Raw genomic sequence first — 20306 nt, forward strand, 5'->3', positions numbered from 1 at the left:
AAACAATGCACCTCTATGCCATAAAATGATAATGCTTGCCCTTGGGGGAATTACTAGAATTGTTGGGTCTTTGTAAATTATAGTGTGGTCTAGACATACGCTATCTGTAAAGTGTCTTGAAATAACTCTTTGATAGTATAAATAAAATTGAATTGAATTGAATAAAAGCCTAAAAGGGGTGATAGAATGCAAAACCGATTTTACCTTGTCATAGTTGAATAATGACAGTTTAGTGGGTAACTAGGACATACATAGAACCTCTAAATCCCATTGACATCTCTTTTCTCTGCAAATCTCACAATTTGAAACTGCTTCTGAAAACGGGCAAATCTCAACAAGCCTCCTAGTTGATGTCAACTATTGCGGCTCCTCCTCATTTGGCTCTAGTCTCTCTCTTTGTCACAACCCAACATTTGCATAGGCTACACAACTGACCTGAGATCAGGTGGTCTTCTGAATCTAGGTCGTGCAGATCTCAGAAATTGTTTACATTGTTCATATGCTATTTTACTATTAAATTCACTTATGAGACTTTTTTTATGCGAGAAATCAACTATGTAGAGGTCAAATATGGGTCGTTTTACGAAAATTTATGTCTAATTGCCGCCCGGCCTGCCTCCCTTCACAGACCCCGGCCTGCTGTGAGCTCGATACGTCTGGCAGCCCACGGCACTTCATACCCGCGCAAAGTCACCGTTTTGGGCTAATGAACTACAAAACGCCGCTGCTCTGACAGAGCTCCAGGGCCTGCAGCTCCCCTCTTCCTGCTAGCTAAATGCCCGGCTTGTGTGAGTGAGAGCACGGTCAGCGAGCTTGTTACGCCAGCAATCTGTTACCACAGGTTCCAGTTAATCTTTTAATGTGTGTAATTATAATGTGTTGAGTTATTTAAACAAACGATTGGGGAAATAAACGCCACTTGTCCCCGAGTTTCATTGATAGAGCCTGCGGCTGGATGGAGCTCTATTAATGAGAGCTAGCTAGCCTCCTCTTAGAAGTCCTCTGAAATTCACAAATATTCATTAACTTGAAATCGGACACCGTTGTTAGCTTCATAAGACATTTAGTTAGATGTAGTATAAGTGGCGTGACGAAATTCAAAGTGTAAATATACTCAAATTACAACCAAAAATGAAGCTAACTAGTCGCAATCTGTACACATAACGCTAGGATTGAAGGGACAGTCGCAGCTAACGAAACCCTTACAGCTCACAAATATTCATTAATTTGAAATCGGACACCGTTGTTAGCTTTATAAGACATTTAGGTATATGTTGTATAGCTAAGTGGCGTGACAATGTGTGTAACATGTTGTAAGAGATTGCTGGTGTAACAAGCTCGCTGACCGCGCTCTCACTCTCACACACGGGCCATTTAGCTAGCAGGAAGAGGGGAGTTACAGGCCCTGGAGCTCTGTCAGGGCAGCGGCGTTTGGTAGTAGTCCATTAGCCCAAACGGTGACTTTGCGCAGGTATGAGGTGCTGTGGGCTGCAGCAGCCGTGCCGGAGCTCAATCGAGCTCACAGCAGGCCGGGGTCTGTGAAGGAAGGCAGGCCGGGCGGTGAGGCAGCAACACAGGCAGCTGAACTCCAACACACAGTTTTACCAAATTAGCAATTAGCCATCCATTTTCGTAAAACGGCCCATATTTGAACTTTATATAGTTGATTTCTCGCATAAAAAAGTCTCAGAAGTGAATTTGGTAAGGAAACATTGCAGTGTCTGGAATATGAGATTCTGTCGCTTCTCTAATGTGTGTGTATTGGGGATTCGCTCAACCAATCAGCGCGTGACCTCTAATGCGTGTGTATGGCGATTCGCTCAACCAATCAGCGCGCGTCTCTACGTGTGTGTACGGGGATAAGGCTCAACCAAGCAGCACGCAGCTCATCTAAATATTCATGAGCATACCATATTTGGAAGAAAAGCTCTTGTTACAAATAGGGCCAAAACACAGGGATGCATAAGGGCCAATAAAATATCAACCAGGCCATTTTCAGCCCAACTAATGTTACATACCCCATTAGGAGACCATAAGGAACAGTGTGAAATACCCTTTATAATCAATCTAAACTATTTTTATGACTTAAGCGTAACATTCTGTGCATCAGAGGTCACCCAGAGTACTTTAAACCACTTCCTCAATGACTAGCACAGCTCTTTTGCAACAAGCACATACACAAATTTGTTAATAAAATATTTCTACACAGGTTATGTTTGTATGTGATTAGAGACCAACCGGTGTAAAAGCACCGCCTACTGACCAATCAGTACTCGATTGATAACGGCGTCACCGTTCTTAGAAGACCAGATGGAGCTCGGTGCGCGGAGACCGCTCACACTCGCACCGACAACCCCGTTTACATTCCCTGATGGGTATTTTTATGAAAGATATAGATTTTCAATGGAGGGAATTACGTATAGGCTATTTGTCGGCATCTTGAGTCGTATGTTGCCAATGCGCACATCACTTTGAATTATGTTATATATATGTTATATTTTTTCATTTGCTCCCTATATTGCTTACCACTGCTAGGGTTGCAACTGAAATAGAAGGCTAAAGCAACAACAGTTTATGGAAAGCACAAGTGTAATTATGGTCAGATCTTGGTCCTGACTGATGGGGAAGTGATATTGATAAGAGTTGTGATTTACACATCTACAGTGTCAGCTTTTTTTAAGCCAGCTTTCCCTCCTGTTTTAGAAGCAGCGACTGTAGTGTGTTTTGCCTGAAAAACCGTGTTTGTGTTCTTCATATTTATGTACAATTATAGTTTGCTCTTCTTATGTAAAATATGCGGTTCTGGTAGATGTTTGCGATTGGTCGTGCTGTGCAAACCCCGCCTCTTTTATGTGAACACGCGTGTCTCTAGATTGGGAAACCCTGAGTTGACTGAACTAGTTGATAACCACTGTCATGATACAGGTTATGCGGGACCGTGGTTGTTAGGTTAGGTGAAGCCGGGTAACTGAAACACATCCAGGGCATGTTGATCTGGATCCTAGTACAGGCCTCTGATATTAAAAAAAGTAGAAAACATTGCGTAAAAATTGTTTTGACCCAGGAAAAACAAAAAGTTGCATGGTCAACGGGAAGACAACACAGGGATTAAAAAGTTCCCTCATTAGTTTTATATCAGAGATGATTCCCTTTTATGAAGTGAAAGCAGCAGCTGATCCGTCAGGGTGAAATAAAAACATGTGAACCACAGAAAACAATGTCAGCCTTCATCTTTATTAAAGAAGCTGAAACAGACTCAAAAACAATGTAACATGAGACACAGCCATCTTCTAACCGTAAACAAACCGGGAACTATATTCTCAGACAGGCTTGCTGCAAAGCAAATCACTCCGCCCAAGTAGCAGAAGTAGCAGAGCTTTGCCTTCTGAGAATATAGTTCCCGCTTTGTTTACGGTTAGAAGATGGCTGTGTCTCATGTTACATTGTTATTTGTACACGCTGTGATTCTATAAATCACAACATGTAAATAGGAACATGTTGGATTTTGTCACTTATTCGGAGCAGTAGGATTACTGGAACTTTTCAGCTTTGGGGCCAAATTGTCTCTTTACACATTGCTCTACGACACATTTGGGCCTCACTATTAAAAAATATACCCTGACGCAAGAAAGACAGGGAAGACAGCTTGGGACAACTTGTCATTTGCCTCTCTGTGTATAATTGAATACTTCCAAAAAGTGATCAACTTTTCAGCATTATTGGCCAAATTATCTTTTTACACAACACTCTGGAGAAATGTGCAGGCTTTGTTCTGAACATTTCGATATCAAACACATGGGGATCAGTTATATACAAATACCTTAAAAGGTGAATCTAAGAACATATGTAGGAATTGAGAAAATGCCCTTAGAGTTCAGAGTCTCTGTGCTCCCCTGGTCCTGCAGGTCTTTGATGCAGACGTAGTACGCGGTCCTGTCGTGGCCCTCAGGTTTAATCTTGTTCTCCAGGAACTGTCTGAGCCTCAGCTCCAGGTCTGCGTTGGCCCTCTCCAGGCTGCGCACCTTGTCCAGGCAGGTGGCCAGGCGGTCGTTGAGGTTCTGCATGGCCACTTTCTTGTTGTCGGAGATGTCGACGGCGTCGGACAGGTTGAAGGCGCCGCCAGCACTGCCTGAAAAAAAAATCTTTGTTGATAGTGAATATCACTACACAGCAGCAGCATGTAAGCATTTTTCCATGTGTTAGTTTGTTTCCTGGTGCAGCTGGTCAGGGGAACATCACCATCACTCTGCACAGTCCTCACAACATCTCCAGCAGACACAAACTGGACCGCATCGCTCTGAGCCACGGTAAAAACTTGACTGTCTACAGGTTTCTGGTTCTGGGCCCTATTTTAACCATCTAAGCACACGGCGTGAAGCGCCTGGCGCAGGTGCGTTTAAGACGTGTACGAATCCACTTTTGCTAGTTTAACGGCAGAAAAAAGGGTCCGTGCGCCGAGCGCATGGTTCAAAAGGGTTGTACTTAGTAGAATAGAAGTTGTGCTTCCATTCAGAGCCCGCTGCTTAAAAGATAGCAATATGTCCAGAATGCACCTGAACACACCTCCCTGTAAGAACAGCACGCCCATGAGTCTTAAACTAGCAAAGACACTTGTATCAGGCTTTGCGCTGCGCCGGGTGCAAGATAGGGCCCAAAATGTTTAGTCACTGACTAGAATCCTTTTCAGCAGCTGATCTGAAGTCTGTAACCTGTTTGCAGTAGTGAAAGAAGAATGCAGAGCCTCAAGGAAGCAATAACCCACTTTAAAGATACTTCATTACAGGAACAGAACTGCATTTTAATCCTAGTTAATGCAATGCTTCAATAGTAAGAGTAGAGAGTAAAAGTAGAAACGGTGTTCTAAGATCATTTGCACGTTCACTGTTTGTGTGTTGCAGCATTACGAGAAACACTACGAGAAGAGGAAAAGGGAGGCGGGCCTGTATGCTGCAGACTTGTTTCTTTACTGGTGCAGCTGGTCGGGGGGCAGCTCACACAGACTGCAGCATCACTCTGCACTCTCACTCTCTGTCATCAGAATATCTCCAGCAGACAGAGCGTGAACTGGAACTGAGAGCACGCCTGGACAAATGTCTCTGAGCTGAGGAAAAACCTTTACTGTCTGAAGGTTTGGGATGATCAGTCACTGATCTGTTGATCAAGAACAGCTGGAATCATCTTCTGCAGCTGATCTGGAGTCTGGAACCTGTTTGATATGATAGCATGCTAACAGGCTGAGGCTAAAGCTAACAGACTGAGGCAAAAGCTAACAGACTGAGGCTAAAGCTAACAGCCCGAGGCTAAAGCTAACAGACTGAGGCTAAAGCTAACAGACCGAGGCTAAAGTTAACAGCCCGAGGCTAAAGCTAACAGACTGAGGCTAAAGCTAACAGCCCGTGGCTAAAGCTAACAGACTGAGGCTAAAGCTAACAGACCGAGGCTAAAGTTAACAGACTGAGGCTAAAGTTAACAGACTTTCTTGTGCTAACAGACCGAGGCTAAAGTTAACAGACTGAGGCTAAAGTTAACAGACTTTCTTGTCTTTTCATAGTCATAGTTCATTTTTAATAATAAGCTATTGCACTGTTCTCTTCTGCACTACCACCACTGCACACAGTCTACCAGAACACCTGATCATGGTCATTACATCATATGGTCAGTCCATACCACACCTCTGTAATCACTTCACTAATGTTAACTCTTTACATGTCTGTGTGTGATTTTTATGTATGTGAGATATATGTGTGTATGTGTGTTTGTTGTGTTATGGTTGTCTAAGCTACTGGATGCCTAAAGAATCTATCCATCTATCCATCCATCTATCCACCCATCCATCTATCCATCTATCCATCTATCCATCCATCATCCATCCCTACACCCATCCACCCATCTATCCATCCATCCATCCACCCATCCACCCATCCACCCATCCACCCATCTATCCATCCATCCACCCATCCATCTATCCACCCATCCATCCATCCAGACCAAGGCTAAAGCTAACATACCGGGGCTAAAGCTAACAGACCGAGGCTAAAGGTAACAGACCCCAGGCCATGATATCATGCTATCCATTTTAATGTTTAGTTTACATCATGTACTGTACATCCATATAATTTATTTTAATAACAGTTTCGAACCAACACAAACATGACATTATCAGGGGCGTTTCAGGCATGTGAATAGTTTCCTTCTTAGTCCCACTCAAATAGTCAGTCAGTTATTTGTTGGCATCAATTTCTAAGTATTTTGGTCCATTTTCTCCAGTTGGATGAACATTTGTGTGTTGCAGCGTTACACAGAGAACAACAACCTCCATCTTTGATCTGATCCTGAAAACAACAAGATGGGTCCTGGGATTAGCAGTCTGGAAGAGGAGCGTAAGGAAGCAATGGAATGGTTTTTGGAACGACTCAACGATGGAAAGGCTCCAGATCTGAGCGTCAACAAGAGCATTGTGATGTTCACAGGTCTGTCGTCTTCAGACAATCTGAGACAACACTACGAGAAGAGGAAAAGGGAGGTGGGAGGCTCCGTTAATGACTTGATCAAACTGCATGCTGCAGACTGGATCAAAAACCTAGCGGATAAACTGGCCGGCATGGAGTCAGCTCCTGCGCTGGCGGGCCTCAGAGCGCTGGTCATCGCCCTCATCATCGACTTAGCTTCCTTGAGTCCGCCTGAGGAAAGCATGAAGGCCGAGGAGAAGGCCTCCGAGGTCTGGGATCAGATCGACGAGTGCCTGAAGAGATGTGAGATGCACATCAACAACGACCACGAACTGGTGACTGACATCAGACGGATCGAGGTCCAGCTGAGCACCGCCCTCACCAAGCTGAAGAACTCCATGGTGAGGGACGGCCACATGTCGTCTCAGGCTCTGAAGGCCTGGGTGAACGGGGCAGCCTTCCATGTCCAGATGCTGATTCACCTGGTGAGACTCGGAGGGACTCAAACCTGCGACCCTGTGGAGAGACTCCTCTTGACTTACCTGAGAGACCTGGACACGCTGTTCAAAGAGCACAGGGAAATGGTCGAGGGGAAGTGCAGGGTGGAGGAGATTACAAGTACTGATATGCCAGTGAGTTACACATTTCTGGTGGATGATGATTTAAAGTTAGACTATATGATTTATAATTATGCCTGCTTTAAAGAATACTTTGAGGCTTATTATGATAACAGATACCGCGTAACAAGCGTTACTTCAGTGGCGTAAGAGACAACCAACCTGGTTAATCAAAGAGGATACTTTAAGGTCTAAACATCCAGAAAATAATAATAATAATAATAATAATAATAATAATAATAATAATATTCTGACATTATAACTGTTGAGTTGCTGCAGTCTGTTCCAGCTCAGTGTAACTCTGTTGTTCTTAACACGACCACCAGGTGGCGATAATGTGACAAGAAACTAATAAAAGAATTACTAACTAAACTAGTGCTGTCAAACGATTAAAATATCTAATCGCAATTAATCACATTAATGTCATAGTTAACTCACAATTAATCACAATTAATCGCACATTTGTATCTATTCTACCCTATAAACCATGGCTTAATACTTTCTTTTTCTCAAGTTAGCTTTGCACATAGCAGTCAGGCTACTGCTCTTTATTCACCAGAAGCTCATCAACCCAGCCTCTTATTTCAGAAAGAATGAACGGTTACCAATAAAAGGTAAGCCTCCTACTTCTTTGCTTTGAGCCAGTTACTCAAACAGACAAGCCAAATAGGCCAAATGCCATCTAAATACCATCTACCGACTGGGCAGCTGATATAAAGGCCTATATTGCTAAATATTTGTGGAGGTGCACATTGATCCGACCATGAATGTGGCACACCCAGTTTTTCTGACGCACACCGAGAGTCTCTTTTCTGGCTACGCTAGTGATTTTTTCATCTTGGGCTTTGGGAAACACTGATCCACATTTTTCACAATTTTCTGAGATTTTAGAGACTAAACAACTCATTTTCAAATAATTTCATACAGAATATAATCCACACATTAATTGACAGTGAATAATCTCTCAGCCTCTCAGCTGTGATAACATCTCAACATACCCAGCTTGTTTCTTAATGGTCTCGCCTGAGGGCAGAGCTGTGACCTGTGAGGCGTTTGTGGTCCGACTGGATGTCTGTTCCTCGGGGCTCCGTGTGAACTGACAGGATCGGACTGTCAGGTCCTCCAGGGAAACAGGAGGAGTTGACAGGTCAGGCTCCATTCCTGTTCCTCCTGACAGTCCTCCAGGGAAACCTGACAGGTCCCATGAAGTGTTTTAACCCTTGTGTCGTCTTCAACCCTTGAGAGAGATTATCTATTGATTGATGGAATAGCTGACAGTGTAACGCCTTTGCCTCTTGAGCAAAGTTGCACTTGGCCATTGGCTGCATCCTTTGGTTTTATTCCAAATAGATGCAAGTAACAGCTGCATGTTTTTCACTTCACCTTTTCACATTTTAATAGCAAAGTTCTTGTTTATTTTCAGGCTGGATGCAATTCTCCTCCCAATACACTTTTGTTTTCAGAGTAAAACTGAAGCTCAAATGGAACATGTTAGAGGCCGTTTCCCCTGCAGGGAGATCACAAACTAAAACCTAAGTGTTGCTCCACTGTCCACACGGTTAAGGATGGAAGCTTGGGGTGTGTCGCTTAGGCCTAATTGAACGGAGGAATTATGGTAGTCTTCGGAAGACTGAGTATCTTTAACTGTTGTCCATGTGAAATCTCAAAGAATGCTTTGTTTATAGACTATTTGTTGGTGGCTGTTTTCTGTTTGACCTATCTATTCAATTTTTCAATTCAATTCAATTTTATTTATAGTATCAAATCATAACAAAAGTTATCTCGAGACACTTTACAGATAGAGTAGGTCTAGACCACACTCTATAAATTCCAAAACCCCAACAATTACAGTAATTCCCTCAAGAGCAAGCATTAGCAGTGGCTATTGCGACAGTGGCAAGAAAAAACTCCCTTTTAGGAAGAAACCTCGGCAGACCCAGACTCTTGGTAGGCGGTGTCTGACGGGCCGGTTGGGGGCGTGATGAACAGTGGTGATAACAGTCACATTAGAAGTCACAGTGACTTCGAAGGTTATCGTGGAAGTTCATGTCATAGCAGGGCACATCGTGTCATACTGAGTAGTGCAGTCTCCTATACCGGATCCTGACTACTCTGTGCATAGGAACATCACAGCAGGGCGTTGCGGGATGTAACGTGGCGCTGCAGAGCACGGGTGGATGCTGCGGATGCAGCAGGACGCAGCAGGATGCGGCCGGGAAATGCAGAAGAAGAAACATAAGGACTCCGGGGAGAAAACTCCCCAGAGCTAGATTAGTAACAAGCATTTCTGGGACAGGATGCATACAAAAGTAACAAGTAGAGATGAGAGAGCAGCTCAGTGTGTCTTAGGGAGGAACAGCCTCCCCGGCAGTCTAGAATTGTAATAGCATAACTTAAGAGAGGCAGGTTAAAGAGAGGTGCCTGGTCGGGCTAGAACTCTCCCCAACCGGATCGGGCTGTACTGGCCTGCCTCCCTCTACTCTCGCTAGATTATTAATTATACAGTATATAAAACTGATGACTACGAGGAGAAGCAGGTGGGCCGGGTTAGGCGGACGCTGCAACTCCTCACTCCTTAACTATAAGCTTTATCAAAGAGGAGAGTTTTCAGTTTACTCTTAAATGTGGTGACGGTGTCTGCTCCTCGAACCCAGACTGGGAGCTGGTTCCACAATACTGGAGCCTGATAGCTGAAGGCCCTGGCCCCCAGTCTACTTCCAGAGACTCTAGGAACCATAAGTAGCCCCGAATTCTGGGAGCGCAGTGCTCTAGTGGGACAATAAGGTACTATGAGCTCTTCTAAGTATGATGACGCTTGACCATTTAGAGCTTTGTAAGTCAGGAGGAGGATTTTAAATTCGATTCTATATTTCACTGGAAGCCAATGCAGAGAAGCTAATACAGGAGAAATATGATCTCTTCTCTTAGTTCTCGTCAGAACACGTGCTGCAGCATTCTGGATCAGTTGGAGAGTCTTAATGGACTTATTTGGGCAACCTGATAATAAGGAATTGCAGTAATCTAGTCTAGAAGTAACAAATGCATGGACTAGTTTTTCAACATCGTTTTGAGACAGGATATTCCTAATTTTGGCAATGTTACGAAGATGGAAAAAGGCTATTCTTAAGGTTTGTTTTAAGTGGGCGTTGAAGGATATATCCTGATCAAAAATAACTCCTAAATTTCTGACAGCAGTGCTGGAGGCCAGGGTAATACCATCCAGAGTAACTATATCTTTCGAAAACGAAGTTCGGCGGTGCGTTGGTCCTATCACAATAACTTCAGTTTTGTCTGAGTTTAACATCAGGAAATTGTGGGTCATCCAGGATTTTATATCCTCAATACACGTCTGAAGTCTTGCTAACTGACCACTTTCATCTGGCTTAATTGACAGATATAATTGGGTATCGTCTGCGTAACAGTGATAGTTAATTGAGTGTTTCCTAATAATATTACCTAGAGGAAGCATATATAAGGAAAATAGAATTGGTCCAAGCACTGAGCCTTGAGGAACGCCATGGCTAACTTTAGCGTGCTTGGAGGGTTTATCATTAACATTAACAAATTGGGATCGTTCAGAGAAATAGGACTTAAACCACCTTAGTGCGATTCCTTTAATGCCAACTAAGTGTTCCAGTCTCTGTAACAGGATGGTATGGTCAATAGTGTCAAATGCAGCACTAAGATCTAGTAGAACAAGAATGGAGACAAATCCTTTGTCTGCAGCAGTTAGAAGGTCGTTAGTAATTTTCACCAGTGCCGTCTCTGGCTACAGTGCTGAAAAGAAACCTTGGGTTGTTCTTGTTTTCTTCAATTAATGATGAGTAATAGTCTGATCTGGCCTTTCTTAGGGCCTTCCTATAGGTTTTCAGACTGTCTTGCCATTCCAAACGGGATTCCTCCACTTTGGTGGAGCGCCACTTACTTTAGATGTTTCGTGAGATTTGTTTTAATTTGCGAGTTTGGGAGTTATACCAAGGAGCTAATTTCCTTTGCTTTATCGTCTTCTTTGTGAGAGGAGCGACAGAGTCTAAGGTCGTCCGTAGGCAAGTTGTAGCACCGTCTACAAATGTATCAATTTGAGAGGGACTGAGGTTAACATAGAGGTCCTCTGTTATGTTAAGGCACGACATAGTCCTGTCAATAAAGTATAATAGGGTAAGTCCTGTATAGTGCATACACTCGTAGCTGTTATGTATCTTTGTAAGTGATTGTAAGTCGCAAGCGCACAACTAATTCTTAGTTTCAGGTGATTATACACGAATGAAAACGCAATTATGCATTCCTGCCTATAGATCTCCATAAATCCTACACACTGGTCCTTTAAAATCTAAAGAAAAAGTGCTGCAACTCTGTGCCCGTTTTAAAGTTTTCAAATTAGCTTTTTTCCTACTATGGCTGCACAATTAATCGAATTTTAATCACGATCACGATTCTGGCTTCCCACAATCAAATTCACATGATCGAGCGATATTTAAAATGATTAATTCAGTTCATAGAACGCTTTGTATCAAAGTATTTTTTTTCAAAGCTCTGATCACGTGCCTCCATGAGCCAATCAGAGTTGTTCCCTGCACCGCGCAGCTTAGTTTCTAGATGTTGACAGACAGTCACAGAGGACAGAGTAATGGGAGCAAAATTCCACAACAGATAGCAGACGGTCAAGTTGGTCCCAAGGTTTACCAGTTTACCAGTAAACGCAACATTTAGTCCCGTCTTTTCACAGCAGTGACCAGAGTGCTAGTTTGAGTCTTTTAGCTCATAACTTTAGCAGCAGACTGTTGGATGTTCCGCTACAGTGAAATACAGACACACTACACCGTTTAGCTGTCAGTTTAATCCAGTTACTACTGTGGCTAACACTAGGCTAACGTTACCTGCTGTATAGCGTGTTATTAGTGTTTACTGTTATTAGTGTGTTTATTGGTTGCTGCAAACACAATGTTGTGTTGAACATGATGGAAGAACGCTGCCACGTCAGAGCGGCCAAAGCGTCAAACAGCTTCCCCGGACTTTTTGACAAGCGTCCTTGACAGGGTGGCCAGAGCTTCTTTGCAGCTCAAGTCGGCGGCGGTGTGTACGTACAGTAAGGGTTTACTGTAGCTAATGCTAGGCTAACGTTACCTGCTGTGTAACATGTTATTAATGTTTACTAGCGTGACATGCAGCAATGTTTACGTTGCCTCTAACGTATGTTTTGGAGCATCAGAGTGCAACGCAGACCTGTAAATGGCACCGTTCGTAATCCACATTGCTATTTCGTCCGGGCACCGGAGCCATATTAGCACCAGATTTTAACATGCGCCGTTAACATGAACAGAAAATTGCGTTGCCTGTATCTTTTCATGGCAAACACGCATGTGTGGAAAGCACTGTTTTACGAGTTCTCCATGAGATTTACGACACTGCACGATCTGTCATAGTTGTAGCGGTCTGCTGTTAGCCTCATGGATGTATTAACAGAACGGTTAACCTCCAAAGGGAAGCTAACGCTAGTTTAGCTAACAGCTAATTTGGCTAACCGCTATAGCTGTTAGCTAAACTAAATTTAGCTTTCCGATGGAGGCTAACAGCAGACCGCTACAATTACGAGCGGAAGCGTGGAACAGATAGTGCAGTGTGGTAAATCCCTACAACAGGATTATCATATGGTGGATCGTGCAAGCAGCACGGATCCTGTACCGACAGTATCCTTCATCAAAGGAGGAATGTAGCACAATATGGATGTGAAAGCAGCCTATGTGACAATAAAATTTGTTTTGGTTAAAATCAACAAATAATCGTGATCTCAATATTGATCAAAATAATCGTGATTATCATTTTGGCCATGATCGTGCAGCCCTATTTCCTACATTCATCTTTGCTCATTCTTTCTCTTGATTATCAGCTTGTTCCTTTTAATGGACTTCGTGAATCCATTTATATTTTAAAATGTATTGATACTCAAAATACGGCTTCTCTCTGCGCCCTGTACGACAACCTCTGACTTTGTAATCATCTACTATCGCCTGTCAACATAAGAAACTTTTCCTTTCCCTTGCTACTACTCACAATTCCCCAATCTCTCCACCACTCAACATCATTAAAGTCAAATGGTGACATGGAGATGGAGACAACCCTCTTTGTGTCTTTCAAACAGGGCTTCCTGAGACAAAACTGGTCTGTTTGCGTGTAAAAGGCCCTTTTAGAATGATTATGGAGATATGGCGGGCACCTGAGAGGTGGGTGGAAGACCTAAAAGCCACGTGAGGAGTCCATTAGTGGATCTAGTGTTGGAGGAAGCCCCCCTGATCTGATGGTATCAGCGCCTCAATGCAGCAAACATGAACAGAATAAATGGATCAGAATGCAACACTGGCCCAAAAACAGGATTGCTTTCTCTGCCCATAAAACTCAGAGTAGCCCAAAGCACAGACACACACAAAGTGACACAGACACACCCAGATATACACAGGTATATAAGGCAGTTGACGGTGCACCTGAAGGCTGAACACTACACAGGTGTTAGGTAGAGTCACAAAGACAACAGAAGGATGGAAGAAAAGGGAGCAGAGAATGGAGTGGCGGCCATGGCGGCCTGCTACCAAGGATTTGATCCTGCAGCGTATCTGCAGACTAACTACACTTCACCACAGGCTGTTTAATTTAACAATAATGATTTGATTTCTGTCAGAGGCAAATGTTTCAGATGTTGGGCATTTGTTTCTTCTCCGTTATTCTCACTCTTTTTTTCTGAAAAGTCGGTGAATATACCTTTATTCTATTTACTATATAGATTTAAAGTGGGTCCAAACACTGTTCAAACCCAAAGATCTTTGTTTTTCTAGAACTCAAGATTTCCAAACATACCGAATATGTCAGGCTGAATTAAAGGGACAGCTGTATAACATGTCAAATAAATGTATTCATTTTGAATTTGGTGAAAATGTGATCTGGATTTAAATTCTTCATTTAAAAATTTGATATAATCTCAATAAATTGGTGCAACAAGTGATTCCAGAATACAGTATGTGACACTGTCCGTAGTTATAACAGTGTGAATGATTTTATTTATTTTTTATTTTACTTTAATGAAATTGTTGAAGAATTAAGGTGATGACGTAGAATAAAGGACACAGTGTGATTACACCTAACAGATGCTAATACCAGATACCTTTGGAAGTTTTCACATAAAACATTTGCCTATCCTTTCTCTTCCTCTTTGCAATCTTTCTTTATAATCCAAGCACTCTTCCCTAAAAGCATTTTCATTATATTAATATTCGGAAGCTATGATCATACAATAACTCTGTTGAGATATCTGAATAGAAGCTGTGGGAGCAGCTTTCTGACAATGTTTTTGTTCCCTTTTTGTCCTTTGGAATGCACCTTGATCGACACGCTTAAACAAGATTCAGAATCACTCCACTGTTCTCCTTTTATTTTTCACGTTTAATTTTCTTTATGACTCAAACTTCAATGTGATACATTTTCCTTTTCCACAAACACAGTGAACTGTCCTTACCAGATGGTGTACAAGCATTGACAGCAGAGCAAAAATAAAAGATATAACAAAAAAACAACTTCAACTCACAATCACGTTCATTCTGAGCGGTACTTGAAGCAGCAGTCAAAAAAACCATATGGCTCCAAACTGAATGTCTGATGCAATTACTGCCTCAGTCAGCTGATTGTCAAAAGACTGTGACGATATGCCACGCATCAAGATCAAGTAACACAAATTTTCAGTTTACAATGAGTCTAGTTTACTCCAAATATCGCTGCATTTATTCACAATTGATCAAAATTAAAGTTAATATTGAAATCATAATTTTGACAGATGCTGCATATTAATCGAGGCATTTTGGTAGAGAACTCTCAATAAGCTCTTTCTCAGAGTCTTACTTCTCCTCTCTCTTACCTTTCCAGGCGATGTGAGTGGTGAGCTGCTGGTGGACATAGGTTCTGGTCCCACCTTGTACCAGGTGATGAGTGGCTGTGAGGTTTTCAACAAGGTGCTCCTTACAGATTTCCTGGAGGTCAACAGGCAGGAGCTGAGGAGCTGGCTCCAGGACGAGGGAGGCTGCAGCCTGGACTGGACACCATACCTGCAGCACGTCTGTAAGCTGGAGGGACGACCGTACGACCAGATCCCTATAAACTAAAGACTTGAGATATCTTGAAATATCACTCACTACGAATGACTTATCATCTTTATCATCATCAGGAAATGGTTTAGATTTGTAATGTATGGTGTTCCATAGAGAGAAAATACTCTTTTACTCTTTTTCACTTTACATGGATTTTTACATAGCATTCTAGAGTTCCTTTTTCTACTTTCTCAATGAACCATGAATGTCTGTACCAAATGTTGCACCAATTCATCCAGTAGATGTAGAAATATTTCACAGCATAAGTGAAAGCTTTGAACTGCTGGTGGCACTGGATGAGAGGTCAGGAGATCATACAGCTCCTAAGATTCATCCTCTGGGGACCATGTATGCCTGTATAAAATCCTGTGGCAAATCATGCTTGCTAAGATATTTCAATCAGGACCAAAGTGGTGGACTGAGTGACCAACAGACCTTCAGTGTCATCCCTAGAGCTAGGCCCATAGCTAATGGACAGCTAAATCACTATCATGCAGTGCAGTGTGCTTCTAAGTCAACACACAGTAAGAATTACATAACTAGTGCAGATAAATGCTGTGTGCATTTATAATAGCTGTTTTATTATCTAATTTGGTGATTCATTGTCTCTAACAGGTCCCCATTGAAGTGCACCGCCCTCAGCCTCTGGCCCTTGACGTCCTTCCTGCAGCAGGGGCCGACTGTCTCGTGTCCTGCTACTGTCTGGAGAGTGTCAGCCCTGACCTGGCTGCCTTCACCAGGGCCCTGGGCCACATTGGGAGGCTCCTGCGGCCCCGTGGCCACCTCCTGCTCATCGGAGCTCTGGGAATGAGTTACTATTTTGGGGGGCCTGGGGTAAAGATCCCTACGGTCCCAGTGAATGAGGCCCAGGTCTGTGCTAGTTTGAAGGAGAGCGGCTACACCCTGATCAGGCTGGAGGTTTACACAGTGCCTCAGGACATTAAGTTGTTTGATGACGCGTCTGCTGTGTTTTTTGTAAAGGCAATGAAGGAGTAAGTGTGAGAAAAGAGGATAGATAAAGGCTATTAAAGATGAAAGTGAGAAAGTAAGTATCCAGATGAAAATATTATATATTAGGCTGAGGTAAATGCAAGGTTTAGCACATTAGACAATGAAAAAATGGGCTACTGGTGATGCTAATAATAATAATAATAATAATACTCCCATATATTTGTTTTTTTTTGGGGATGAGTTGCAAGTTGTATTGTAATTTCTGATAATATGAATAAAGATGTTAAAACAATATGTATTTCATGTTTTCTTATCTCAGACTTACAGTATATTGCATAACAGCATTATATTCCAAACTTATTATACTTATTGTTGATATTAAAAAAGATGGGGGCAGAGATTAGTGTAAACAGTATAAAGTTGATAATACAGCTAAAAAAATTGCTTATTTTAAAATGATCAAATTTAGGTATGTATCTGAGAATATGATTATGTAATTAGAAGTACTCAACACCAGGTGTCATTACTCTGCCATCTTGAGTTGCTCCTGAAATATCAAGCCAAAAATATGTAAATGTTTTCTGGTTTCGCTAATACTTGTTGCAAATAGCCGTGGTAAAGAACACATATATAGTCTGTAAACATCATAAAAGTGCAAAAAGGTGTTTCATTTAAAGGAACACGCCAACTTATTGGGACTTTAGCTTATTCACCGTATCCCCCAGAGTTAGATAAGTCCATACATACCCTTCTCATCTCCGTGCGTGCTGTAACTCTGTCTGATGGCCCCACCGCTAGCCTAGCTTAGCACAGATCCTGGAGGTAACCGGCTCCATCTAGCCTAGCTTAGCACAGACCCTGGAGGTAACCGGCTCCATCTAGCCTAGCTTAGCACAGATCCTGGAGGTAACCGGCTGCATCTAGCCTAGCTTAGCACAGATCCTGGAGGTAACCGGCTCCATCTAGCCTAGCTTAGCACAGATCCTGGAGGTAACCGGCTCCATCTAGCCTAGCTTAGCACAGATCCTGGAGGTAACCGGCTCCATCTAGCCTAGCTTAGCAGAGATCCTGGAGGTAACCGGCTCCATCTAGCCTAGCTTAGCACAGACCCTGGAGGTAACCGGCTCCATCTAGCCTAGCTTAGCACAGACCCTGGAGGTAACCGGCTCCATCTAGCCTAGCTTAGCAGAGATCCTGGAGGTAACCGGCTCCATCTAGCCTAACTTAGCACAGATCCTGGAGGTAACCGGCTCCATCTAGCCTAGCTTAGCAGAGATCCTGGAGGTAACCGGCTCCATCTAGCCTAGCTTAGCACAGACCCTGGAGGTAACCGGCTCCATCTAGCCAAGCTTAGCACAGATCCTGGAGGTAACCGGCTCCATCTAGCCTAGCTTAGCACAGACCCTGGAGGTAACGGCTGCATCTAGCCTAGCTTAGTACAGATCCTGGAGGTAACCGGCTCCATCTAGCCTAGCTTAGCACAGATCCTGGAGGTAACCGGCTCCATCTAGCCTAGCTTAGCACAGATCCTGGAGGTAACCGGCTGCATCTAGCCTAGCTTAGCACAGATCCTGGAGGTAACCGGCTCCATCTAGCCTAGGTTAGCACAGATCCTGGAGGTAACGGCTCCATCTAGCCTAGCTTAGCACAGATCCTGGAGGTAACCGGCTCCATCTAGCCTAGCTTAGCACAGACCCTGGAGGTAACCGGCTCCATCTAGCCAAGCTTAGCACAGATCCTGGAGGTAACCGGCTCCATCTAGCCTAGCTTAGCACAGATCCTGGAGGTAACCGGCTGCATCTAGCCTAGCTTAGCACAGATCCTGGAGGTAACCGGCTCCATCTAGCCTAGCTTAGCACAGATCCTGGAGGTAACCGGCTGCATCTAGCCTAGCTTAGCACAGATCCTGGAGGTAAGCGGCTCCATCTAGCCTAGCTTAGCACAGATCCTGGAGGTAACCGGCTCCATCTAGCCTAGCTTAGCACAGATCCTGGAGGTAACCGGCTCCATCTAGCCTAGCTTAGCAGAGATCCTGGAGGTAACCGGCTCCATCTAGCCTAGCTTAGCACAGACCCTGGAGGTAACCGGCTCCATCTAGCCTAGCTTAGCACAGACCCTGGAGGTAACCGGCTCCATCTAGCCAAGCTTAGCACAGATCCTGGAGGTAACCGGCTCCATCTAGCCTAGCTTAGCACAGATCCTGGAGGTAACCGGCTGCATCTAGCCTAGCTTAGCACAGATCCTGGAGGTAACCGGCTCCATCTAGCCTAGCTTAGCACAGATCCTGGAGGTAACCGGCTCCATCTAACCTAACTTAGCACAGATCCTGGAGGTAACCGGCTCCATCTAGCCTAGCTTAGCAGAGATCCTGGAGGTAACCGGCTCCATCTAGCCTAGCTTAGCACAGATCCTGGAGGTAACCGGCTGCATCTAGCCTAGCTTAGCACAGATCCTGGAGGTAACCGGCTCCATCTAGCCTAGCTTAGCACAGATCCTGGAGGTAACCGGCTCCATCTAGCCTAGCTTAGCACAGATCCTGGAGGTAACCGGCTCCATCTAGCCTAGCTTAGCAGAGATCCTGGAGGTAACCGGCTCCATCTAGCCTAGCTCAGCACAGACCCTGGAGGTAACCGGCTCCATCTAGCCTAGCTCAGCACAGACCCTGGAGGTAACCGGCTCCATCTAGCCAAGCTTAGCACAGATCCTGGAGGTAACTGGCTCCATCTAGCCTAGCCTAGCACAGATCCAGGAGGTAACCGGCTGCATCTAGCCTAGCTTAGCACAGATCCTGGAGGTAACCGGCTCCATCTAGCCTAGCTTAGCACAGATCCTGGAGGTAACCGGCTCCATCTAGCCTAGCTTAGCACAGATCCTGGAGGTAACCGGCTCCATCTAGCCTAACTTAGCACAGATCCTGGAGGTAACCGGCTCCATCTAGTCTAGCTTAGCAGAGATCCTGGAGGTAACCGGCTCCATCTAGCCTAGCTTAGCACAGATCCTGGAGGTAACCGGCTGCATCTAGCCTAGCTTAGCACAGATCCTGGAGGTAACCGGCTCCATCTAGTATTAAAAACAATATTAAATCCCACAGAATGTTGTCACTGAAAACTAAGTTTCATAGTGTCACTGTTAATGCTATTGTACTGTTATATCCTTTAATTTATTGAGCAGATGGATACTGGAAGATATTTTGAGAGAGAGGGAGAGAGAGTGTAATGGGAAAATTACATTACATTGTAGATTTTGATTCTAACTTTGTGAGACATCCAGTCTGGAACAAAATGTGAGCTCTGTTAGCCTGAACCGATAAAGGTACAAGGTCACCCCAAAACTATCTCATGTTTTCCCATGCCAGTTAAGATGTAACTGGGGGGGTGAAAGTCTTACAGGGAGGAGGAGGTGAGATGGCTCCAAGATGTCTCTTGTATTCATCTGATTGTCTTCACGTGTATCAGATTGCCTGTCAAAATTGTAGCGTCATAATAATCCAAGTGTGTGTGTGTTGTCACTCTGAAGATGTATATAAGTCTGGTGTTCTGTTCACTCATTGGAGAAACTGACTCCACACTGGGCTGCGGCCTTTTGTGAAATCATGTTGCTCCTATTTGCAAATATATATATATATATATATATATATATATATATATATATATATATATATTTTTAATAAAATACCAAAACCCAACTTGGTTTTAGTCTCAGTCTGTCTTATTTGTTTCAATTTACTAAACTCTGAAACTCTCCCCCCTGCTGCAAAGGAAACTTCCATAACAGGAGCTTGTCTGACCCAGAACGCAGAGAAATCACACCGACAACGTAAAGCAGTTTAAAAAGGATTAATGAAGCAGAGTGTACGGGTCAGGGTGGTGAAACTCCTGGCTGGTCTGAGGCTTGTGGCGAGCCGACAGGGAAGAGTCCAGGTCTTTATGGGACACGAGGAGAACAGGCAGAGATGAGAACATGGAGGGTTTCCCAAGTTGGAGACAGAGGCTGGATGGTGAGGCTTGAAGCAGGCAGGCAAAGCAGAGGAGGCAGCTGGGCAGAGCGGTAACTGGAGAGAGACACGGGGTTAGTAGGAGCTCAGGGAACAGAGACAAAACAGGAGCAAAAGGTAAAACGGATTATACTGGATTTAGACTGAGAGCCAAGTTACCACATGG

The 20306-nt window shown here is 43.8% G+C and overlaps 2 protein-coding genes across 2 annotated transcripts; one reads left to right on the forward strand and one right to left on the reverse strand.

Annotated features, from left to right (window-relative positions):
• Positions 1-9641: 9641 nt before the first annotated feature.
• On the reverse strand, positions 9642-10538 carry LOC114569035 (uncharacterized; the record flags this gene model as incomplete). The annotated part of the gene is made up of 1 exon (XM_028598815.1): positions 9642-10538. A coding segment is annotated over one exon (897 nt), but the record flags the coding sequence as incomplete, so codon positions are not given.
• Positions 10539-13599: 3061 nt separating this feature from the next.
• LOC114570242 (phenylethanolamine N-methyltransferase-like) lies at positions 13600-16191 on the forward strand. Its single transcript, XM_028600488.1, has 4 exons — positions 13600-13704; positions 14729-14777; positions 14975-15162; positions 15811-16191. The coding sequence occupies exons 1-4, from the start codon at positions 13600-13602 to the stop codon at positions 16189-16191; spliced, it is 723 nt and encodes a 240-aa protein (XP_028456289.1).
• Positions 16192-20306: the final 4115 nt, after the last annotated feature.

This window comes from Perca flavescens, chromosome 15 (genome assembly GCF_004354835.1).
Source record: "Perca flavescens isolate YP-PL-M2 chromosome 15, PFLA_1.0, whole genome shotgun sequence".
Lineage (NCBI taxonomy): Eukaryota > Metazoa > Chordata > Actinopteri > Perciformes > Percidae > Perca > Perca flavescens.